Here is a 25,943-nt window from a genome sequence, read left to right as displayed (position 1 = left end):
CAATTGATTTTTTTATTGATCTTGATTTATGCAGTCTTGCTGAACATGTTTATTTGTTCTAATCTTTTTTTAGTGAATTTAGAATTTTCTTGTATGTAAGATTATGACATCTATAAATAGAACTAGTTTTATGCTTCCTTTCCAAGCTGAACATTTTGTATTTGTTTTTCTTGCTGGTTTCCTCTGACTGGAATATTTAGTATAATAGGTAGAAGCGACAAGCATGGACATCGTGGCACTTTGCTGATCTTGGCAGGAAAATACTCATTCCATCTTTAAATATGATGTTAGCTGTGAGTTTTTCATAGATGTCCTTTGACCTTTTGAGGAAGTTTTCTACATTACTAATTTAATTGAGTGTTTTCTTGTGAAGGGATATTGGATCGCTGCCAAAGACCTTTGGTAAGCCTGTTGAGATGAATCATGGGGATTTTTGTCTTGTTTTCTATTCATACAGTATATTCCATTGTTCTCACGATTTCTGACAATAAGGTCACTGAATCCTGGCCTCTCATATACCTGCAGGCTCTAAAATGTCTTTTTTTAAAAAAGATTTATTTTATATTTTTTGGAAAGTCGGATATACAGAGGAGGAGAGACAGAGAGGAAGATCTTCCGTCTGTTGATTCACTCTCCAAGTGGCTGCAGTGGCTGGAGAAGCGCGAATCTGAAGCCCGTAGCCAGGAGCCTCTCCCAGGCCTCCCTCGTGGGTGCAGGATCCCAAGGCTTTGGGCCATCCTCAACTACTTTCCCAGTCCACAGGCAGGGAGCTGGATGGGAAGCGGATTCGCTGGAATTAGAACAGGTTTCCACATGGTATTCTGGCACATTCAAGGCGAGGACTTTAGCCACTAAGCTACCATGCCAGGCCTTAAACGTGTTTTTTTTTTTTTGGGTAATAATTTTACAGATGAAGTCACTGGTCTCAGAATTGGAATATGAAATTCCAAACTTTTGTTTATCCTACTGGGGCATATTTTTCTGTATTTAAGCTAGTATTTTGTGTAATATAAATGAAAAGTAAGTGCTGGGTTGTTTTTTTTTAGTTGGTGCAGTTTATTGACACTTTATTGGGTACAGTATAAAAATTTGACACTTATATATAATTTATAGTGATCAAATTAGGATATTTTGCATTTCTGGCTGTAAACATTTGCCATTTTCTTTTTATGGAAACTTATTCTTTCCTAGTTATTTAAAAAATATATATATAATATTACTTGCACTATAGTCATTGTACCATGTTATAAAATATTAGAACTTATTTTTCCCAATAAGATACCATTTTTTCTTTGCCTTACCATCTGTTGTCTAATTAATTTTGCTATTTATTTGCTACTAAAAGTTACATTTTTTTTCTTTGTAGTATTAAATCAATCTGGCTTTATTAAGTATTTACATGTGGGATACTATAGTTCTTCAATATTTATTTCCCCAATTTAAGATCTTTTACAACAAGATATCAAGTTGCATTCACCTGTGAAAATGTTTCTTAATGTACTTTTCTATTTCGTGTAATAAGGTTTGGTGATGCATGTTGTAAGATCTGGAAATTTTATCTTCCTTACTAATTAGCTGTATTACCTTGGCTAGTGATTTACTGAAACTTGTGCCTAAGTTTCAGTATTTGCAAACTGGTTCATTTTAGAGGTACTGTTATAAGGTAGCGGATATTTAATATGTGATAAATAGTAAGTATTTACTAAATGTAAGTTGAAGTAGTGATGATGATATAATTAAAATCTCCCCCTCCCCCGATTCTACTTTTCATCTCTCCCATTCCAAACAATGACAAAAAAGTTGTAATAGTAGTAGCCAAAGCAGCTATTTAGGCAAGTGGATGAATGCTTTTATAACAGTGTAAGTAAAAGGTTTTATCATCTCTTTTTTCTTTCTGCTTATCTGCACATTTCTTCCTGGTTTTCCTGCCTTGATTGCTGTTTCAGCTCCATTAACGTTTCTTTGTAATAATTTTCTTTACCTTGTTGCTTACCTAGAGATAGCGTGTGAATTATCTAACGTTGTATTCAAAACTCTGCTTCTAGCTTATGAACTGTCTTCAGAAAATTTCTGGAGAATTTGTTGTACCCAAGTAAGCTTTTCCTTTTAATAGTTATGTTATTTATTTGGAAAGTAGGATTATGGAAAGAGATTTTCCATTTACTGGTTCACTCACCAAATAGCTACAATGGGATGTGACATGGGGTCAGATATTTTAAGTGATTTGCTCCAGAAGTAAAGATGACTGAAAGAATTAGGCAGAGATAATAGTTTGTGATAAGCAAGCAGTATAAAAAGTTAGAAAGGTAATTGATCCAGGAGGAGTGTCCTATTTTCAAAAGAATGCATTGAATTTCAGTGTTATAAGGTAAAACAAAGTACTACTGAGAAAGGGATTGATAAACGTTTAGCCTTGTTGTGTAATTGATTCATACAGTTATAACATGAGTTTTTTAAAAAAAGATTTATTTATTTTATTGGAAAGGCAGATATACAGGGAGGAGGAGAGACAGGGAGGAAGATCTTCCATCCCATGATTCACTCCCCAAGTGAGCACAACGGCTGGTGCTGTGCCGATCCAAAGACAGGAGCCAGGAACTTCCTCCTGGTCTGCCACAAGAGTGCAGGGTCCCAAAGCATTGGTCCATCCTCGACTGCTTTCCCAGGCCACAAGCAGGGAGCTGGATGGGAAGTGGAGCTGCTGGGATTAGAACTGGCGCCCATATGGGATCCCAGTGCGTGCAAGATGAGGTCCTTAACCATTACGCTATCTCGCTGGCCCTAAAAATGAATTATTTTTAATAAACAGGAATGTTCAATGGATATGTAGTCTTTTGATTTTGCTCCATTTCAATTTGACTGTTTGCTTTAATTATGAACATAGTAACAATAAATGTGACTAGTTTACCAAGGAAATCTTTATTAGAATGTTAGACATTTTTACAAAGATTTATTTACTTATTCTGAAAGGTAAAGTTAGAGAGGGAGAAACAGAGATCTCCTGTCTTCTGGTTCACTCCCCAGATGGCTGCAGTAACCAGTCCTAATTGGGAGCCAGGAGCTTCCTCCACATCTCCCGTTTGGGTGGCAGTGTCTCAAGAGCTTGGGGCATCTTCTGTTTTATGTAGGCCATTAGCAGGGAGTTGGATTGGAAGTGGAGTGTCAAGGACATGAACCTGCCTTCTGTATGGAGTGCCAGTGGTGCACTTGTTGACCTTGTCTGCTATACCATGCATGCCCGGTTTTTGACCATTTTCTAAAAGAATGTTAACTCTTAATTAATTATGTCAGTATTGGAAAGACCCTTATATTCAGGAAGGAGTGATCATAACAGGCATGAAAGAACATAATTATTTATATCTGACACACTGTTTTGTAATTTAATGTATTCAAATTTGACATTTGCTTGTATTATATGATATGATACACACTGTAAAGTGATATTTAGTTAATATAATGAGTACATCATGTTAAATACCAACTGGCTACTAATTGGAGAATATACTTATTTAGATATTCATTGCAGTTCTGAACACTGGACTAGGTGTCTATTAACTGGATTTTTCACAGAAAATGGACAGTGAGTTCTCTAAATCACAATAAATAGAGATGGTATGTGAACTGTTTTGAAAATAGATCCGCAGATGTTCTATGCTCCCTTAAAGCCAGAACCCCACCCAACCGAATCAGGCACTTTGGATTTAGGAAATCTACCGTAGGGCCAGAATCGTGGCAGATCACTAATACCGAGAACCACTTGCTGCAAAATTCCTGTTATTTTTATTCTCTCCTGATTACATGTCCTTCATCTCCATTTTAAAAATTTGATTCTAGACAATTTGCTATAATGGAAAAATAATTCACGATGAAATTTTTCCCTTATTCCGGTAGCTTTTATGGGCTAGATACAACTGTGTATATTGCCCCACTCAACCAAAAAACAAACAAACAAAAAACCTTTGAAACAAAGTAATTTTTCTGAGTCATCAGTAAAATATTGATAATTACCTCTCCTAAATTAAGTGCACTTTTGCATTAAGGCACAGTGACCAAAATTCAGTAGATATCAATTAAGCGGTTGCTATTATGAAGACACATTATCATCTACAAATTAAATGACTAAATTGTTAAATATAAAACTACCTTTTTATTTCATAGAATTGTGTCATGAAGGTCATCAAAATTTTCTTGACCTCCATGTCATTTCTTTCTGAGATATATAAGCACTTTTTTATTCTCCATTATTAAAATGTTAACACAGTGAATTTTACTTTCAAGATCTTCCTAGAATGCTTAGTCAGCTATTATTCTTTGTTTATCAAAAATCAAATTTGTATATTCCCAAATCTGCACCTATTATACTTGATATTCTAATAAAATAATTTATCTTCATAGTAATTCTGATGTAATATGAATGCAGAAAAGAAGTATTTTTAAAAAAATGAAAATCTAAGATAGATAGTTTGGGAACATTTCCTGAAGATCAGTCTCTTAAAATCTCCTATAAGATTAAGTGTGTGTGAGATAAAGCTGTTCAGGATGAGAGAACAAAACATTTTATATACATGATACATTGCCCACATCTTTAAAGTCCTATTTAAAAGTTAATCTGGATAGGTGTAGCTGTATTTCATTAAGGAAAAGCAGCCTGATCTTCAGTGATAGACTCATAATCAAAGAAAATATCTTAGGATAATATCCAGAAATTAGCAAATGATCTGTTTTGTGATAAAAATCATACGTAAACCAGGTGTGATGTTTCTGATTCTCTACAGTAACTCACTTTAAAATGTAAAATATGATGCTCAAGTGACAAGATGAGATAAATTTTAATGACTTCATTCATGTAAGGTGGAAACTACAAAATATGCTAATTGGTGCTAGATTAAAAAAGGTTCTACCACTTAATAATTCTGTGCTTAAAGAGTAGGGCACTATGTGCTAAGCCTACACAATTTACTGGTTTATGAAATAAAACTTACCTGCTAGTGTAAAAACAACAAAAGAAATTCCATAAAAATACATTTCATTCTAGAAATCCAAAGAAAACAAGACATACAAAATGGAAACTTAGAGCACAGTTTTTGCATTGAGAAAAACCAGAAGGGGCACCCCTGTTAAGACACCACGTCTCATGCTGAAGTGCACATGCGAATCCTTTAAGCCTTTGGGTTTTTGATTGTTCGCTTTTGTTCTTATTCAGATTCTATCAATGCTATCTTCTAGTTATCTGATTTGGGGAAAGTAATTTTTCAGTTCTTGAGTTTCCCTATCTGCTTAAGTAGAGTCTAAGAGAGCCTATCATGTTGTCTGTATCCCAAGTTGGAGTGCCTGCCTCTGTTTTTCATCCAGCTTCTGCTGAAACGCGCTCTGGGAGGCAGCAAGTGATGGCTCATGACAGACTTAGGTTTTGGGCGCGTGGCTGCCATTTGGTCTTGGTTGTAACTGGAATTTAAGGAGTGAATAAGTGGATGGAAAATCTGTGTGTTTGGGTGTGTGGTATGTTTGTCTGCTTTTCAAATCAAAATGAGAAAGATTTAAAGACGTAGAAAAAATGAACTGAATTAAAAAAACCAAGTAAGGAATAATAACACATGAAAAATGCATTATAGAGGATTATCTTAAATATATATAACATGTCTGCAATAATAGTTGAAGCAAAATATTATGTTAACAAGAAGGGAACAATTTGGATCAGAATAAAGTATCTTAGGTATACATTATGCTGTTTTTATGTATTTATTTTTTATTATTTTTTGCCTGAGAAACAGTTTTCTTGTTTTTTTCTTTTTTATTATCATTTTATGATACAGTTCCATAGATCGTGGGAATTTCCTTTCCCCTCCCCCCTCACTGAGTTCCCTTGTATGATTACTGTAGTACAGTTCTTCATACACAGTCATGTGTCCATCATTGCGGGCATGGACAGTGGCAGAGAGTCCGGCATCCTATTGTCAGTATACAGTAAACAGTTTCATTGGGAGTTCATCTTTGTCTGGAAGTGGAGATGCCTACTGCACTATAAGTCTGTAATCCCTCATGCTTGAGATAATCACCAGAAACTGTCTAGAGTAATGTGTAATAAATCTAACTCTGAATTTCAATCTCAGTGAATAGTTATAGTAATTACAAGGTCTCTGAAATAATATTAACCTGTTAAATAATCAACTGATTTCTGAAGGAGAAGAATTGCATCTGTATTACAAACTCCTTAATGGAATTCATGGCAGCTTTGGTCGTCCAGGAGTGGAATGTTATTGCCAGCATGACAGTGGGGCTGCAGTAATCCAACTTCAGTTCCTGATTAATGAGGTGAGTGAACGGCTGTCCTCTCTCCTGTTGATTTCTGGATTCTTGTATTTATTTATGTTTAAATATTTGAACAGAAAGTTAATTTCTTGCAATCTAGAGTAAATACATTTTAAGGTATCATTACGGAATATTGGATGGTTACATAAATAATGTATAGTGTTGCAGATGTAGTGGTATAATTATTTTTGAAACAAGGTGCTGCATTTATTATTTATTTGAGATATTGAAATTATGCCATGAGTAAAATATCCATATTAAACTTTGAGCTTATTACAAATAGCAGAACATAGTTATTTACTGAGTTGCTTTGAAATACATCCAGAGAGCCAACATAATTTTTTAAATATGTAAATAATGTTAACAAAATCATCTTAAGCTTTAAATCATCACAAAATTCATATTTTAAAATCCACCCTGACTATCAAAACCACAAAATTAGTACATTTCCTTATATCTAAATATTTTACAAATTTACCTGAAAAGAAAAAATAAAAAACAAAAAGCCACATTGACTTGGTTAAGGCTAAAGTTACCCAAGCAGCCAAAAATAAAATGTCCACACTATTAACATTAATTTAATATAATTATAACTTCAGTAGTCACTTTATCATTGGCAGGGGTGGATGCCCCAGATTGCTGCCTCTGCCCTGCCAGCTGCTACCTGTGCATCACACGGGGGTGTGTGCACACTACATGTACAAGTCTCCCTGCACACACACCTGATAATTAACTGGAAAACGGGGAAGAACAACGAAAGCTAACCAAACCAGTCGTTTCCCCTTTGGGTTATGACCATTGCCCCTGTGAATGAAGAATTCAACAAGAACATAAGGAAAGCAGAAGAGCAGTTTCTTTGGTGCACTGCCTCAGCACCCAGGCCCTTTGCTGGGGCAGCTGTATCTGTGCGCAGGCATCACTGTCTAATGCTTCCCTGGTGCTGCTGTGTGGGTCCCAGTCCTCAAGCCTGCTTACCCCTGCTTCTAGAGCTGAGGGAGTGCAGGCAGAGACTGGGGCTCCGTGGGAAGCCGCTTTTCCTGAAGCTATTTCTTCTTGGCTGCTTTGTCTTCATGTGCACCTGTTTGAGCTCATGGCCCGTGAGGGAAAGGCAGTTCTCATCATTTTCGAAATATTCCTGCCACCCTTACTTTCAGTAACCTGTGCTCTGCTTCCGGAGTGTGGGAGGACCTCCCTTTCACTGCAGGGAGAGCGAGACCTTTCCCATGTCCCGTTTCATTTTCCTTTGGTTCAGCTGTGCTGTTCTCCAACTCCTCAGGCCTGTCCTAGGCTCTCTTCTCCGAGAAGTCTCCAGTTAGGTCATCTTCAGGGTCTTCAGGAACTCACTCCTCCTGACCATGATTTGGCAGGTCGACTTGGTCAGATGAAAGAAGCCTTTGATACTGTAGTTGAAATTCGAAATTAATGGTTCAAATCTTGCTATCCTGAATTCTTTCAATTTCTTGATTCTTAAGTGGTAGAGATAAAAGGATGTTTTCTAATGAAGGAGAGTGTATGGGCTATATAAACTTCTTGCTTTTGCCCTATAGTGTTATAGCAATAAGAGCTATTCAGTACAGTAGTCCTCCTAGAATTTTGAATGTGGAAATGACTTGGAGAGAATATTAATGTTAATTTTACCTTGATAGCAGTTTTTTAAAAAGATTTATTTATTTTTATTGGAAACGCAGACAGAGAGGAGGAGAGGCAGATGGTTCACTCCCCAAACAGCCGCAACGGCCGAAGCTGAGCCAATCCGAAGCCAGGAGCCAGGAGCTTCTTCCAGTTCTCCCACGTGGTTGCAGGGACCCAAAGCCTCGGGCCATCCTTGACTGCACTCCCAGGCCACAGGCAGGGAGCTGGATGGGAAGCGGGGCTGCGGGGATCAGAACTGTTGCCCATATGGGATCCCGGTGCTTTCAAGGCAAGAACCGCAACTGCTATGCTATTGCGCTGGGCCCAATAGCAGTTTTAATCCCCATTGGTACATAAGAAACCAATGATTTTAAATTAGTAATTTAAAGGATTGCAATTTCAAATATTTTAAAAATTTGTATCGATTTTGGTATTTTATTTCTGTTACTCTTCTTAATACTAAGGAAAGGTACCTGACTCCTCTGAGGAAAAGCCTAAAGGTGATTTAATAAGCCAGTCATCACCCTAGAGACTTTTTTTTAATCTTATTCGCACATCACAACATTGTGGAGAGCTTTTAAAATACACTTGTATGGATCCTTGCTCTTGAAATCCTGATTTTGTTGTATTTGGGGTGACACCAAACCACCTGGATGATTCTCAAATACTGCCAGGCATATCCTTCCCCATAAATAATATTTAAAAGCATCTGATGTTTTCACTTTCTAGTTTAGTCACGTTTTCAGCTGTTCAGACATTGGACAGTTGTGCCAGATGCTGTATTTATTTTTTATAGAATTATTATCTAGTTCTAGTAAATTCATAAGAATTTGGTTTATGTCAAGTGAAATGAGATTATTTTTATATATTGTTATCTACTAGAGAAATATGTACAGTAATAACCAAATAACTTAGAGTCTGACCTGTTTGTTTTCTTTAAGATTTTTTATTTGAAAGGCGGATTTACAAAGAGAAGAAGAGACAGAGAAAGAGATTTCCCATCCATGTTTCACTCCTCAAATGGCTGCAACAGCCAGAGTTGAGCCAGTCTGAAGCCAGAAGCTGGGAGCTTCTGCTGGGTCTCCCATGCGGGTGCAGGGTACAAGGCAATGGGCCATCCTCTGCTGCTTCCCAGGCCACAAATAGGGAGCTGGATGGGAAGTGCAGCAGCCCAGGCTAAACCTGTACCTGTTTGGGATGCTGGCACTAAAGGTAGAGGGCTGGCCTCTGGTGCCATCACGCCAGCCCCTGACCTAATTTTAAATAATTAAGTGTCAACTGCCATGTCCTGCTATATCCTAGTCTACTTTTTACTTATAAGGTACTAAAGTATACTTTAAATCATTGGCTATGATAAGATACATATTAATTTGTATAGAGCTGTATATATAAATGAACTCTTTTGCATTTGCTATTAAGACTTTGAGTGGGTTAAATGCTTCTTAGATATTTAATGGCAGGAAGTTTCGAAATTTGGAATGAGTTTTTGTGGCAACTTTTTGGCAGTCTCATTGCTTGTGAAATATGTGTATGTGAAATGTGCTTTATTTTGAAGGGAGCTCTCGTGAGCGCCCTGGCTGATGACACGTTACATTTGTGGAATTTGCGACAGAAGAGGCCCGCCATACTGCATTCGCTGAAGTTTTGCAGAGAACGGTAAGATTCTCTCAGTATTTATTATAGTGAAGGCATTTGCTACTCTGTTCTACCTTCTTTTAATTTTATTCTTTGATTTTGTGTATATTGTTGGACTTCACACATACACTAAGAAGTAATTTGAACACTTCAAAGAAGATAGAATGAAAGCAAGATTCCTTCCTTCCAAAGCCCAGCTTCTTTCCTGAGGCAGCACAAAAACTGTAAACAGTCTTATATATAAGCAAAAAATAGGTAGCTTTATCCCTCTAGTGTTTTTTTTAAGTAAAACAGAAATTATGTAATATTTTCCTGTAAGTTGTTTTTATTTATCAATATCTGCTAGATATGTCTCATGTCAGCACATTTAAATCATCCTGGGTTATCTTTAGAGCTTCATAGTGTTTCATTGTATACAAGTGTTATGGCTGATTTAGTTAACTTCATCAGTGGACATTGGTGTGATTTCTCGTCTGCTGTTTAATTTGCTCCCTTGGGACACTGTGATTGATACCTATGCCCCTTTCTACATATATGAGGGATTGTTATTATGTTTATGGGAAATTCATTATGGAAAATCTATTCCTGAATTAAAGAAAATTTTGCACCACAGTGAACTTGTATTTTAATTCCATTTTCCACGAACTTTTTGAACTACTCGCCTGTAAAATTAATTTGTAGAATACATGGATCAAAAAAAAAATCCGTCTATTATAGCTTGTAAATTTTTGGCTTTGATTGGAAAGACCTGTTTTCACTTCCATTTGTTTTAAGTGTTTTTATATTTGAAGGCAAGAATTAGAGAGAGACAGAGAAATCAACTATCCAGTGCTTCACACCCCAGTGACCATAACAGATGAGAGTGAGCCAGGCTGAAGCCAGGAACCTATACAGGTCTCCCCAAGTGCACAGGAGACCAAGGCTTTGGGTCATTCTCTACTGCTTTCCCAGATGTGTTATCAAAGAGCTGGATTCGAAGCAGCTCTGACTTGAACTGGTGCCCGCATGGCACCAGTATCCATACTGACACTGTGCTAGTGTCGCTGGGGCCACGTAAGCTGGTATGCCACAATACCTATCTATTACCTGAACTTTTGCGCTTCAGCAGGAAGCTGAAGTCAGAAACTGGTGTCAGATAGCATAGTGTTATTCTGAGATGGGATGTGGAGGTACTGTAATGTGGTGTGTGGGAATTTTAACTGGCATCTTAATTACTAGGTTGAGTGCCTGTCCAGTACAGTGTCTTTCAGTGTGTGGATTCATAGTTTTTTTTTTTTTTAAATCGCTAACTTCCCATTGTGTGGGTGTACTAGAGTTTGTTTTTCCTCTTCATTTATTGATTAAATCCCAAAAATATTCAAGGTGCAGCTTTTTGTTGATGTACATCTAACACAGTTGGATAACTGGGCGTGCTATAGCTATATTCTTTTTTTTTTTTAAAGATTTATTTATTTTATTACAAAGTCAGATATACAGAGAGGAGGAGAGACAGAGAGGAAGATCTTCCGTCTGATGATTCACTCCCCAAGTGAGCGCAATGGCCGGTGCGCGCCGATCCGATGCCGGGAACCTGGAACCTCTTCCGGGTCTCCCACACGGGTGCAGGGTCTCAAAGCTTTGGGCTGTCCTCGACTGCTTTCCCAGGCCACAAGCAGGGAGCTGGATGGGAAGTGGAGCTGCCAGGATCAGAACTGGCGCCCATATGGGATCCTGGGGCTTTCAAGGCGAGGACTTTAGCCGCTAGGCCACGTCGCCGGGCCCGCTATAGCTATATTCTATGGTAAGACCATGCTTTGCTTTGTAAGAAAAGTGACACACTATCATCCTCACTGCTGGACCAGTTTGTCTTTCTGGCAGTGAGCAATCCTATTGTTAACATACTGTATTGTTAGTTTGTTGGACATTACCCGTTTGTATAGATTTTGTTGCAAATGTTTCCTCCTAATCCATGAATTTTTATTATTTTAACAATGTAATCTGAATAACGGAAATTTTGGGGGTTTGTTGTTGTTATTTTATCTTTTTTAGATTTATTTTGATTTGAAGGGCAGATTTTATAGTCAGAAAGAGACAGAAAAAGAGGTCTTGCATCTGCTGGTTCATTCCCCAAATGACCAGACAACTGGAGCTGAGCCTGTCTGAAGCCAGGAGTCAGAAGCTTCTTCTGGATCACCCAGGTAGATGCAGGGGCCTTAGGTCTTGGGCTGTCCTCCACTGCTTTCCCAGGCAGTAGGCAGGGAGCTGGATCAGTGGGGCAGCCTGGACTAGAACCAGCACCTACTTTGGATGCTGGTACCATCAGACGGAGGGTTGGCCTGATATGCCACTCCCTGCTGGAGTTTCTTAGTATGTTCTCAGCTTTTCCTTCAGGGATGATACTTTTTTGTATCTAACATGTCCCTGACATGGTCGTAGAAGCTACCTGTCATGTTCATATTCCCAATCCCACTGGCTGGGTTCTTGGCCCAACTGATTTCAGTTCTAGCTTTCTATTGAAGCACAACCTAGGAAGCAGTGGCTGTCATTCAAGTAATTAGAACTCAAGCTATTATGTGGGAGACATGGATTGAGTTTTGAGCTCTTGTCTTCAGACTGGCGCAGTCTTGGCTATTTGGAGAGTGAACCAAGACATAGGAGAGCCCTCTCTTTTCTTCTCTGTCATTTTCTCTCTCTCTCTGTCTGCTTTTACAATAGATTATTAGTTTTTTTAAATAAAAAAGACAATTTATCAGCTAACTTAGAGTCAGACCTAGATTTCAAACTGTTATGTTATGTTATGGAAACTTCATAGTTTTACACATTGTTTAGTTGTGTAGTCCATGTTGATTTATTTTTTGTGAAAGGTTCAAGTTTTATATCTAGATTACTGTAATTTCTTTGTGTATGAATTACAGTCTATAAATAGCATTGATGCCTAAAGACCATGTATTTGTAGGCTGTTTCCAGATTGTTTTTAATCCATTTGGTCTTATTTGTGTCTTAACACATGCCAGTTTCATGGTAAATCTTGAGTAAGCTAGCATTGATTTTCCAGCCTTGTCTTCATTCAGTTTTGTGTTTGCTATTCAGTCTTTTGCCTTTCCAGATAAACTTTAGAATCAGCCTGTTGAAGTACACAAAATAGCATGCTGGCAGTTTGACCTTTTGAAAAGAAACTGTCAGCCTCATTGATATTAACACTTTTTTCTTTGTTAACATTATAATCTCTGAGCTTGAGATATTTCCTATAGTAAATTATATCTCATAAAAATTGGAAATGTGTTTTGAATATTTTTAAATGAGAATTATGTTGACTCTAACATAAACAGTATATTAGAGCTGGTGAAATGAAATGTTTGGGAATTTTGGAATCTAATGAAATGACAGTTTGCATTGTTGAAATGTTGATAGTGGCTTCCTTAGGATGACCTTGGTAGGAATTTCCTTCAACACTTTGTTATTACTCCACTGGTTTCTGCCTTGCTTTGGTTCCATTAGAAATTGGTAGTTACTTCAGTATTTATTCCCATCTTTCAGATGCATCCTGTGTATCCAGCTCATTTCAGAATTGCCTCTTTATCATTGATTTTCAGTGACTTGAACGTGATGCATGTGCCCTATTTTTTCCACATGTGTCTTTCTTGTGATTTATTGAGCTTTTTGGATCTGTTGATTTACATTCTCCATAACGTTTCAGAAGTTTTTAGCTGATAATTCTTCAAAGCACTGTCCCCCATTTATTCTTTTTTTGGAGTGTTGCTTACATGCACATTAAACTTTTTAGTATTTTCCTGTAGGAAAATTTTGTTCCTGTATGTTCACTTCTTTTTCTGTTTTTCAGATTGGAGATTTTTGTTGACATGTTCTTGGATTTAGTTATCCCTTCCACACATCTTCATATTTCTGTTAATCCTCTACAGTGAATATTATTTTCGATTTTGGTCTTTTCAGTTCCAGAATTTTTGATTTCTTTATGCTTCTTTTTTGGGGGCTATACTTCCTATTTGTTCATTTCTACAAGTTTTTCTTTAATTGTTACTCATAGTTAGAGAAAATACATTGTAAGTCTTAATTGCCACTAATTCTATCATTGTGAATCCCTCTCTAGTCCAGGCACAGTCAGTTGTCCCCCATTTATGATTAGATCCAATCCCTCTCTCCTGTATCTACTGATGTTGGAATGACCTGGGACACTGTGAGTGTTAGGCATGCTCATTCTCAACCCTTTTATTTTTTCTGGTGACTATTACATTTTTTGTTGTTTTGTTTTTGTCTGTATTTTAAAGCTTAATTTAGTTTCCTTGGCTTTAGGCTAATTATGAACTTTGACTTTTAGGAAGCAGTTCAGATTTCAGTTAGTGTCTTTACCTAGCCGTCTCAGAGCCTGCCCTGAGCATGCATCTTTTACATAGGGATGGGTGGCGTTTGTACGCAGGTTTGGAGCTCCCCTATTTGGCTCATTTCCTTCTGTTATTGCTCTCATTTTCCAGTAACTGCTGTTGCTTCAGTCTCTGATCCCTGGGTTTCCTGTTGCAGATTTTGCTGCAAACTTGTGCAGACCAGGACCTGTCCTTATGTTAAACCCCTGAACATGTTCTCCGTACCATTTTGTTTTTCTTAGAAGTGACTCCCCTCCTGAATTTGCTAGTATTGCATTGATCTTCAGTGTCGTCAAATAGTTTCTGGCATTTTGTCAAGAGTTTATAGTTGTTATGTAATAGTGGATTAAACCACTGGGACCTTTATTGTCTTTTACTGGAAGCAGATACTGTAATGGATTTTAAAGTGAATGTTATTATATATAGTAATATATGTATTTATCATTTAAAGAGGGTCAATAATGATTTAAAATGTGGCCCTGATATTTAAACATAATGATTTATATTTAAACTTAGTAAATATGGTAATTTTCTACTACTCATTTAAAAATGTCATGTTTTTCATATATTTCATTTTATTAGATCCATTTATTAGGCAAGTAGAACATGCAATATTTTTGTTTGAAACTGGGAATCTGAATAAAAATACCGAATTATTTGTTTAAGCTACTCAGTGGAATTAAAATGAAGTCTGGAATTGTAATCTTGTGATTTGTAGTTGAGCTTATTTTCACTTTGTTACCTTGTAAATAACCTTGAAATCTTGAAAACCTTGTTGTCTTGTAAATTAATGTATATGTGATTACTATCTTTGTTTGTTGTCACAGATTTTTATTCAAAAATACATTTCCATGTCAGCCAATTTACTAAGTGAACCATGAATGTTTATTAGCATTCAAAGTAGTTGTCATGGGTTCCTCTTGCTTGGATCCCATACACCTAAGAATTATCTAAGGTGTCACTACTGCCAAAAAACAAAACAAAACAAAACAAAACAAAACAAAAACACCTACTCGAGATAGTATCAAAAAGCAGTGGAGTTATTTGTTCAATCCTGGTTTTAGGCAGACAGACAACATCCTACCCAATCTGTATCCAAAGATAAGGTCATATTTCTGGTTTGATGTTTGTCAGTCAGACTGAACTTACAGGTTAGTCTGTGAATTGGAGTTTCTGCCCCCAGCCCTTGATGCTATGCCGCTAAAGCAGCTCCTGGGGCTGTAGCGCCACAGATTCCTCCAGCCAACAGCAGCACAGTGTCTGCATTGTAGGAGACAGGACATCAGAGGGGATCTGTGGCAGCTCGTTGTTGGGCTACATTCTGTGTAGAAAAAGAAAACCATCCGAGTAACATTAGTTGAGTCATGGTTCTGCTTCTGCAAGGGATGCAGAATTGAAGAAGGGGGGAACGGAAGTGGAAAGAAAGCAAAGACAAAAAGTCAGAGTTTGGCTGTTTTCTACCTGCTGCAAATCAAGAAGCCGCCCTATTTCTTGGGCAGAGTTTGCCAATGGGATCTCTTGGGAAGTATGCATCAGTCCCAAAAGGATATGTGGAGGTAGGATGAGCATTGTGGATGTAACACATATCGTCTTATGGTCAGTGTCATACCTGCTGGGAATGAAAGTAAAACGTTAGCAAATTGGTCATCGAACTGGAAGTTTGTCCTATCCATCTGCCAAGGACATACATGACAGTATCTAGAGACACTTTTCACTGTCACAGATAGAGGTGGAGGGAAGCACGTTAGCTTGATGTTTGTTCAGTGTAGTTCTTCTTAAGCTGTCTTAAATTCCACTCCTCTGGTGAGATTTGGAAGAACTAAAATTCTGGCAAAAGAATAGTTTGACACCTTATTTGCCGGTGACATATCCATATTTCTCACTTGGCACAGGAATGTGGCAGTATAGGGTCCATTTTTACAAGCATGTTGGTAAATCTTCATGGAGAAAAACTCAGAGCTCAACTAGTGCCTGAGTCATGAGCTGCCGATGTGCAGGTATAGAGTTCATTTCCTGTAGTACCTCCAATTATGGTCTTCAATAAATCCTGACGAATAAAGCTGGGCAACAATAAACTAGTGTGAGTACCTGGTGGACATGGGTTTTGACAACAGGAGGCACCTTTGTGGAAGGTAGTAAGACATACTTAGTGATTAGACCTTCGTATTGTATAACACTGGGCAAAGATTGCACAGCTGTATCCAGTGGTCCTAAAAATTACAAATAAAATGCATTGTGCATTTCCTACTTTTCAACTTTGTGATATGGTTTGTCCAGCTGACCAGGAAAATTAGAGGTCTTGTTCAAAGTGTAGCCTTCTGTTGTCCTTTATTAGTGCAACAATGAGCTTAGGCCAGTCGCTGAACTACCTAAACCAGGAATAACTCCTCTAGATGAAATCCTATAGGATTGCTATGAATTTGTATGACATCTGTTGAACTTGAAATACATGGAATGAAACATGGTGCCCTAGGTCAAGGAGTGGGGAAGAACCTTGTTAAGTTCTCTGAAGTCTGAAGATTTCCTGAGATTAACTAAATGGATAGAGCTGCCATTTGTAAGGAGCCCAGTTTCTGCAGGTGGAGAGGGGAAGGTGGAATAGCATCTTTCTTCTGGTTCTAAGCCCTATCCATATGTTGATACTTGCTCTGCCCCTTAGTCCTTCAGCATGAGCTCTGTGGCTTAGAAGACATTTCGTAATACTGAGGTGCAAGGCCTTTTCTTGGAGCAGCTTTCTTGGTGGAGAAAGGGCAGAATCCTGTCATTTTCTGCCTGCTTAGGTCATTCATTTGTAGGACTCTGTCCTTTTTTAATACAAGTATTTTGTGTTTTGTGTTTATTAGGCTGACCACACTATGGTAACAGATGCTTTGAAAACTCTTAATGACTGTATACAGTAGTAGTTTATTTTTGCTTATATTGTGTTTCTTTTGAGGGCTTACTGGAAACTTTTTTTTCCATTTTCTTTGTTGTCTTTGCTCCAGAACTTAGCTGAGGCAAGTCTGGGCTTTAAAATATGGCCAATAACTACAGTAGAGAGAAGAAGAGAATGTGAATGTCTTAAAGCTTCTTCCTGGAAGTGATACATGTATGTTATACTTGCGTCAAGGGTCAGAACATGTTACATGTTTATAACATGAGGCATATACTGAGAAAGAGAGAAGACTGGGGTCATTGTGGTAGTTGTAGGGACTACCCTATTGCTGTGTCTACTGTTGATCTCAAAGGAGAATAAACAATAGTATCTCCTCATTCCACATCTAAGTTGGACCAACTTAATAGTTATCTCATTGTGTTGCATTTTTATGCCATTTTACTTCTGAAATTAGGAAAGGTAGGGGAAATATGAAAAGGTAATAAGTTCACAGAATTCTGAATAACTATTAACTTAAACTTGTGTTTTACTTTATTTTCTTATTTTTAATAAGTAATTGGCTTTTATTTTAGTGGAGAATTCTGTAAGTACAATAGAAATTATGTGCAGTGATTTAAATCATATATTGAATATTGAGTATTTTTATACTTAATTTAATTTTTAAAGTGTAGTAAGAGACATACAACAACAGGTGCCATCTTAAACATGTTTACGTATAGGTAAGCAGTGTTAAAAAATCACACTGTTGCACAGCCCTATTATGTGACTATATTTTGATGTGATTTCATTCTTACAGTGTTTAAGAAAAAAGCCTCAAGTTTTGATTTAACTGTGAAGTTGAACAAGTTAATTTATCCCTTTGTGTGTTGGTTTTCCAGTTTCCAGGAAATTTTTCTTTAAGACCTATGTAATTTCCTTACATTTTTAATAAGTTTATGTGTCTCTCCCAATGTACCCTATAGGCGATCTGATGTGATTATCATAAGCAGCTTGTTGCTGGTTGAAGACAGTGTGTTTGACAGCATAAACAAGACAGCCTTGGCCCTTGCTGTTAAGATCTTGGAAAAACCCAAGACAGCAAAGACAAGTTTAGTGTCTCAGGAAGCCAATAAGCTGACATATTTTACTTAAATACGTATGCTTTTTGTTTCCTTAGAATGATTTTGATTTAAGGGATAACACAGACTTATGAATATCTGGTTGTTACACCTTCATCTAGTTTTGCTGCAGTTTGGATGGCTTAAGCAACATAAAGTTATTTCCTCACAGTTATAGAGACTGGAAGTGCAAGGGTGGTTTCTTCCTAAGCTTCTTGGCTTGGCAGATAAACACATGTCATCTTTCCCTTGTCTGTTCTCACAGACTTCCCATTTTCCCATTGTACCCAAATAACGCCTTGTTACAATGGCAACATCAAATTGATTTAGAACCTACACATATGATTTTATCCTCCTTTAGTTGCCGTGTGTGTGTGTGTGTGTGTGTGTGTGTATGTTTGTAAATTTTATTTATAAGGTGGAGAAATCACAGAAATACATTCAGGACTAGAGTGGGCAGAGAGGGGAAAGGTGAGAGGGACGTTTCTGCATTCATCTTGTGTGGACAGAGAGTGAATGTGTGCCCTCCCGTTGCCTGGCTTTCCCTGAGCTTGGAGAGGGGAGTGGTTACCTGATGCCTCACTCCAATCTAAGGTGAGGGAGAGTACAACCTGGAGAAAGGGCAATTTGATTGACAGGTGGATAGACTTTACTACATAGGGCTGAGAATGTATGGCTTCTAATTGTGACTCTTAACTGCCTGTCCCATTTCATTTCTGATCCCTGTTATGAAAGGTTGCTGCAGGATATAGATTCATATCTTCGGTTGCTACTAATTGCTGATTAGGAGTGTGGCCCTTGCATATCCTAGGTTCAGAAATCTCCCTGTCTTATCTAACAGAACTGTCTCAGGAGCCATAGAAAGTATAGCTTATCCATTGCCACTCCAAGAAGTCCCTGGTCTATTTCTGTCGTTTGAAGTGGCATCCCAGTTGGTTCACAGGAGCAGGCTGACTCATCCTTCATGTGTACCTGGACATGACCATCTCCCCTACACATGAGTCAGCAAAGGAGGCAGTACAACTTGCACTGTGTGTGTCACTGCCAGAACATACATCCTGCTCTCCAGTCTCTGAGACCAGTAAGTCTGTTGCATCTAGGACCAATGGGACGTGAAACCCTGGCTTTCTTGGCAATGCCAATGAACTGTGTCACCCACGACCCCAGCCTCAAGCCCCTGACCAAGCTCAGGGGTGAGCTGTGGGTGTGGCCTGCCTAGGGCTCCAGAGCAGTATTTTGGTACACCACAGGTGCATCCTGCCTTGCACCCGTGAGATCCCTGGTCTGTTTGCCCCCAGACTGGCACTTTGGCATGTCATGGGTAGTTATCTCTTAAAGGTACCATTCCCAAAGACAGTCACATTTTCAGGTATCAGAAGTTAAGACTTCAGCAAATGCATTGGAATAGTGTGTTGGGGGTCAGAGGGAGACACACAGCTCAGCTATAAAAAGGAAAGAGTTCTTTTTTTTTTTTTAAGATTTTATTTTTATTGGAAGGCCAGATATAAAGAGGAGGATGAGGAGGAGGAGGGAGGAAGATCTTCTGTCCGCTGATTCACTCTCCAAGTGTTCGCAATGAATGGAGTTTAGCCAATCTGAAGCCAGGAGCCTCTTCCAGGCCTCCCACATGAATGCAGGATCCCAAGGCTCTGGGCTCTACTGCCTTCCCAGGCTACAGGCAGGGAGCTGGATGCGAAGCAGGGCCACCAGGACTAGAAATGGCACCCATATGGGATCCTGGCGCATGCAAGGGGAGGACTTTAGCCACTATGCTAACATGCTGGGCCCAGAAAAATATGTCTTAATTAATAAACTGTGGAAATAGAAAACATATTTTGAAAGTTGAGGAAAAACAAAATTTGAAATATCCTCCCTGTTTATTTTGCTGATTACGTTTTCTGCTATTTATAGAGATTCACCTGCCATGTGGATTTTATCGCAGAAATCCATTGTGCTAGTAATTACAACATCAGGATCCCTCTGGCCTGAAATGGGATTCACAGCAACAGTGTGTCCTAGTGAAGAACTTTGGAGGTGTGACCAGTATTTTCCCATTCCTTATCAAGGATTGAGTTGTGTCTAAGAAAAAGATACTTTCAAGTTGTAACTTCTGGTACCTGTAAATATGACCTTATGTGAAAAAATAAGATCTTCACAGATCCAGTTAGAGGCACTGATCTTAACTGGTATGCTTAGAGGAAGTGAAGCGAGACCCGGCCATGTGGAGAGAATACTGTATCATGGTGGTTGAAACTTCAGCGACGTATCTACCAAGCCAGAGAATGCCAAGCTAGAAATACCAGAAGCCGGGAGGCATGCCACAGATCATTACTTTGAGTCTTCAGAGAGTATAGTTCTGCTGACAGCATGCTTGCTTGCTTGCTTTTTTCCTTTCGCTTGAAAGGCAGACACATGCAGAGAGAGAGAGACAGCAAGCACTCTTCAGTCCACTAGTTCACGCTCTAGTGGCCCTGATATTCAGGACTGGGTCAGACTGAAGCTGGGCGTAGGAACTCCATCCAGGTCTGCCACATGGCTGACAGGAGCCCAGCTATTTAAGGCATTACCTGCTGCTCTTCAGGACCCAATGAGCAGGTAAAGGAATCAACTGTCAGGGCTCTGAGTATAAACTTTCCTATTAAGAACTTAATATTGACTAATGCTGTTCATTATATAATTTTCAGTGTTTTTTATTTGTTTTCTTAAGGTTTTAGTTTATTTGAGAAGAGGGACAGAAAGAGGAAGAGAGTGCTTCGATGTGCTGGCTCACTCCTCCAATGACCACCAAGGTCAGGGATGGCCAGGCTGAAGCCAGCTGCCAAGAACTTCTCCGTGGCTCTCCCGGGTCTCCCATGTGGTGGCAGGGGCCCAAAACTGGGGCCATCTCTTCTACCTTCCTGATTAAAAGTGAAGCAGCATTTTGAAGAACATGTCTTCTGTTTGTTCTGATCCTTTCCTTCTTTCCTTCTTTTTAATTTAAATTAATTTAAAAGAGAAAAAGAGTAAGAGACCCAGAGAGATCTTCCATCAGCTGGTTCATTTTCAGGATAGCTGCAGTGGCCAGGGCTATGCAGGGCAAAGGCAGGAATCAGGACCTTTTCACTGTGGCGCTTGCAGTGCCGACATCCCTAACGCACACCAATTCCAGTCCTGGCTGCTCTACCTCCACGTTCAATCCAGCACCCTGCCTGTATGCCTGGGAAGGCAGTAGAGAATGGTCAGCTGTTTGGTCTCCTGCATCAACATTGGTGACCAAGATGAGTCTCCTGGCTTCTGGCTTCTGCCTACTCTACCCAGGTATTGTGCTTTGCATATTCATTAAGCTTATAATTTGCTTAGTATGTACATAATGGGGGCCATACTATGATAGATATAAGAGTATTTTGCCCAATACCAGCCCTAAGAAAAAAAGAACAAAAGGTATATAAATCTTATTTAATTCAGTACACATATTAAACCAGAACAAAATTAGTCACAATATTGGAACACTTTAAAAACTTAGAATTACAGTTTCTGTGGTAATTACATCATACTGTCATAATACTTTTCTTTGAAAGCAGCTAAATAAAAAATATAAAAGCCTTAGAAATCTGAATAACTTAATGAGTTGAAATTAAGGATTGGAATACAAGAATGAATGGTATCTAAAACTATTACAAAAACAGGGATTCTACTTCTTTGGACCTGGTTTTAATCCACAGAGACTTGACATAGAAATTATGAATCATCTTAGGAATTATATATGCGAATGTATTCACTGAAACCTTTAAAAGAAGAAAGGAAAAAGCATTCTCTTAGTACTTAGAGATAATACAGTTGTGATGTTAAAAATTATTTGTTTTTTTATCTAGAAAGCAGAGTAGTTTTTTATTGCATGAGAATATCCGATTAACATTGAAATTCTTGAAAAGATGGTTGTTTTGCTGAAGCAGAAGAAAATTGTGACTAGCACTAAAATTCTGGAAATGAGCGTCCTGTTTCAGGCTGAAGAAAACTTTGGTTAAGGTGAAACTTTGAGAAAAGGGTCTTGTTTCGTGTTAGAAGAATGTTTTGATCAGCATCACATTCTGGAAAGGAGTGTCCTTTTTCTTTCTTTCTTTTTTTAATCAATACCGTGTCAATTAATACCATAATGTTGTAAATTGTTGTAAATATTATGTTGGGGCTTTTAATTGATCGGATGATACTCTGTCGGCTCTACCTTCAGACCAGAGATGGTCTCACCAATAAACCATTGAACTTACCAGGACAATAAGATGCTGGACTTTATGCTTGGTAAATACCTCCAATGAAAGAATCTCAACTGAATTTGAACTATGGTAATGCAACAAGGTGGAGCAATCCACCGTGGGGTGGGGAGGGTTTGGGGAGGGACGGGGGCAGGAATCCCAGTGCATATAAAAATGTATCACATAATGCAATGTAATTAATAAAAAAATAGAATAAAAATTATTTTAGAGGCAGAGCAGAGACTGATACAGTGACCAATAGCTCCCATCATCTCACTCGCTCCCTAAACACTCATATAGGCTAACACTGGACGAGGCCAAAGGTGGGAGCCTGGGATTCAGTTCAGGTCCCCCATGTGCGAAGCACAGACCCAGTAGGTTGGGCCAAGATTTACTGCTAGAAACTGGAATTGGCAGTGGAGCTTGGACTTGAATCCATATGTGCTAATACAGAACAGGATCTTACCTAGGAACATCTTAACTTGTGAGCCCAACACCTACCGCGGTAATTAGGAACTGGTCACCTTGAAACTGTAAGAAGAAAGGGGATCAGAAAGTGTTGGGGGAAGTTCCTAGAATAAAATTTTCATTATAACTAAGACATTTTTACCAGGAAAAGGGAAAAGCTATTTAAAGAGAATGGTTTAGCTACACATGATCCTTAAAGTGTACTAAAAAGGTATAGAAGAATTATATATGAAACAATTATATTAAGAGGTATAGGAAGATCATGTGGAAAGAGAAAGATGTGTATAAAAAATGTAACTCTACTAATGGACTGAGTTGTGTAAAACAAAAAACAAGTAAATCAGTAAAAACACTTTTTTTTACACATTTAGGTCTAGAAAGCAAGTAGATTAATGGTAGATAGTGTTAAAGAATATATAGTCCTTCAACTGTGTTAACGTTAAAATTAATTGACCCTGATGAATTGTATCTTATGCTATTGGAAGCAGTGAATCCTGTACCACTATTGATTAGTCTCAGAATAGTGTGATTTAGGATAAATGTTTCAAATCTAGAAATAAGAAAAAAAAAACTGCCAGAAGCTGAATTAGGTTTAGATGATGAAATATTGGCTGCATATCTTGTGCCAGGGATTATGTGTTGGATCAAAGATTTAAAAGATAATTGAATACCATATACTAAGGAATAAACCCACTTCATATATTTTTATATGAATAATTGCCATTATAGAAGTTTATATTGAGATTTATGATGAAATAGTCTTTTTTTAATTTTTGTTTTGTTTCATTTTAAGAGCACAGAAAATCATCAAGAAAATACAAGCTGAAACTCAGTCATCCATCAGAATGGCTAAAATGTTAACTAGTTTGTGACAACTAAAATTTTGGAAAATTTGCTGATAGGAGTGTTAAAAGTGAAAAATCACTGTGAAAAAATTTATGATAGTATTTTAAAAAATTAATTTACTCTTTGAAATTCAGAGTTGCAGAGAGATGGAAAGGCACAGAGAGCGCATCCATCCACTGGTTAATTCCCAAGATTGCCACAATGTCCAGTGCTGAGCCAGGCGAAAGTCAGCAACCTAGATTCCCTCCAGGTCTCCAGTAGGTCCAAATACTGGAACATCTCCCCTGCCTTGCTCAGACTGTTAGCAAGGAGCTGGATTGGAAGTGGAAGAGCCAGGAAGGAGCTGGTGCCCAACTGGGGTCTAGTGTCACAGGCAGTGGCAATACTCACATACCTTGAGTCAACAGTTCCACCCCTAAGCATCTCCCTGTGGTAGGCAGAAATCTGGGATGAGTCCTAATGTATCTGCTCCTTAATATATATCTGCCTGCTACTCACACTCATTTAGAGTGAAGGCATTTACATATGTAATTACATTCTCAAATTGACCTTCAGACAGGGAAATTATCCTCAGCAGACATGATGTAATCAGGTAAGCCTTTAAAAAGGGGTTTGAGTATCTTCAGAATATGAGAGGGATTCAGTGGAATGGAGACTCCTTAAAGGTGGAGGGGCCACGTGGTAAAGGGTGCAGGATGCCTCCAGGAGCTCAGTGCTCACTGTCTGGGGATGGCAAGGCACTGGGGAGACTCACTTCTGCAATCATGAGATGCTAAACTTAGCCAGTGGATTGTTCTCCAGCACTTATGGAAAGGAATATAGGAAAATGTCTTGGTCACTATGTGGATTTTAGCCTTATTAAAGTCTCTGAATAGATAATCTAGTCATGGAGTCCTGGGCATATAATTTACAGAAGCAAATCATAAATTAAGGTTGTTTTGAGTTAGTAAATTTGTAGTAGTTTGATTATTTGTTACACTAGGTAAAATATATATTTAGTATGTGTTTGGTAATGAGATGTCACTGTACAACATTCATGAGTCACTTAACAATGCAAACAGAGCCTGAGAGATACTTCACTAGGTAGTTTTATCATTGTGTGCATATCACAAAGTATAACTACATAAGCTAAGGTGGTTATGATGTCACTAGGTGATAGAATCTTAGTGGGATATTATTGGATATGCAGTCTGTTGACCCAAATATTATGTGATAGATGAAATGCAAAGTCGTGAAAGCAGCTTTGGAACTGGTTAGTGGATAGAGGCTGGGAGCATTTTGAGGAACATGATCAAAAATAATAAATAGAATGTCTAAATTGCCCTGAATATGTTGTTTACAGGATTCTTTGCAAACTACTCCAAGTGAGAGCTTCAAAGAGAGTGAGGTTCATTTCAGTGGAAACCAGAGAAGTGATTCCTCATATACAGTGGCAGAGAACTTGACAGAGTTGCCTGCTGTAGGGTTTATAAGCAATTAACTTGGGTGATGAGCTGATAAGATTTACAAGGGAAGTGTTGCAGAAGTGACTCGAATATTTTCCCTTGCACTTTCATAGTAAAAATAAAAGGAGAAGAGTAAATTGAACAAAGTATCATTAAAGAACAAGGCCTGGATAGTTTTGAGGCATTTTTACCTTTATGCAGGTGGCAAAAGAGAAATTCCTTCTGAAAATCTCAAAGGCAATAATGCGAGACTGTGGCTATACAACTTTTTACTAAAAATATTGTGAAGAACAAGAGGACAGAGTGTTCAGTCAAGAGAAGGGCTCTGCTAGCAGGTGAAGGCTGTGCCCTCACCCCATGGATCTCAGGCACACCAGAGAGCCTCTGTCAAGTTTAGGTATGTCATCCCACCAGGAGGCAGAACAGAGAAGGAATTGTCCCAGATGATCCAGGTGTGATTTCTCCTAATGGAGTGAAATTCAGTGGGATTTACTTAGACTAGCATGTTTCTCAAGAAAATTTCATCACTAGAACTATTGCTAGGTTGGAGTGAAAGCAACAGTGAGAGTTCAGAGTGAAAGGATACTGCAGCCAGAGCAGGCCAGGAAAAGCCCTCAGCTGCCAGCAGGTGCTGCCTCTCGTGAAAAGGGGGTGTGAGTTAGAAGATCAAGCCAGGAAAGGTTATTCACAAGTCTCAGAACCTAATTAAGAACAAAACAACAGTTGATATATTTAAAATTATTACTGACAAGTGACTCATTTTTGTCTTCAGCTTTCCTTCTTTTTGAACAGAAACTTACACCACTGTTAACCCTTTATGTGCTGCGACTGTTAGTGGGAAGTTCCTAGGACTGTAGATGTAGTGGTTGTACCCAAGAGGTATACTTAGTGAGTTTATACCCAGGACCCCCTTTGCAACACATTTAAGTAAGGAGATTTTGAATTTTTGAGCTGAAGCAATTTCCAGATTTTTGATCTAAAATTAATGCCATAATTAATTGGGACTTTCAGGGGTGTTGGGTTGGTAGGAGCATAAACCTTTGGATGCT

General features: G+C 38.3%; 1 protein-coding gene across 6 annotated transcripts in view; it reads left to right on the top strand.

Annotated features, from left to right (window-relative positions):
* The window catches only part of STXBP5 (syntaxin binding protein 5), a 180,589-nt gene that overhangs the window by 37,533 nt on the left and 117,113 nt on the right, over window positions 1-25,943 (top strand). For all 6 annotated transcript variants that reach the window (XM_058666735.1, XM_058666644.1, XM_058666704.1 and 3 more), the window contains exons 3-4: window positions 6,231-6,312; window positions 9,497-9,597. In XM_058666735.1, the coding sequence (XP_058522718.1) occupies window positions 6,231-6,312; window positions 9,497-9,597 (183 nt within the window). The remainder of the gene's footprint in view (window positions 1-6,230; window positions 6,313-9,496; window positions 9,598-25,943) is intronic.

This window comes from Ochotona princeps, chromosome 1, assembly GCF_030435755.1.
Source record: "Ochotona princeps isolate mOchPri1 chromosome 1, mOchPri1.hap1, whole genome shotgun sequence".
NCBI classification, from domain to species: Eukaryota; Metazoa; Chordata; class Mammalia; order Lagomorpha; family Ochotonidae; genus Ochotona; species Ochotona princeps.
Note: the sequence above shows the minus strand (reverse complement) of the source record. Positions and strands in the feature narration are given on the sequence as shown.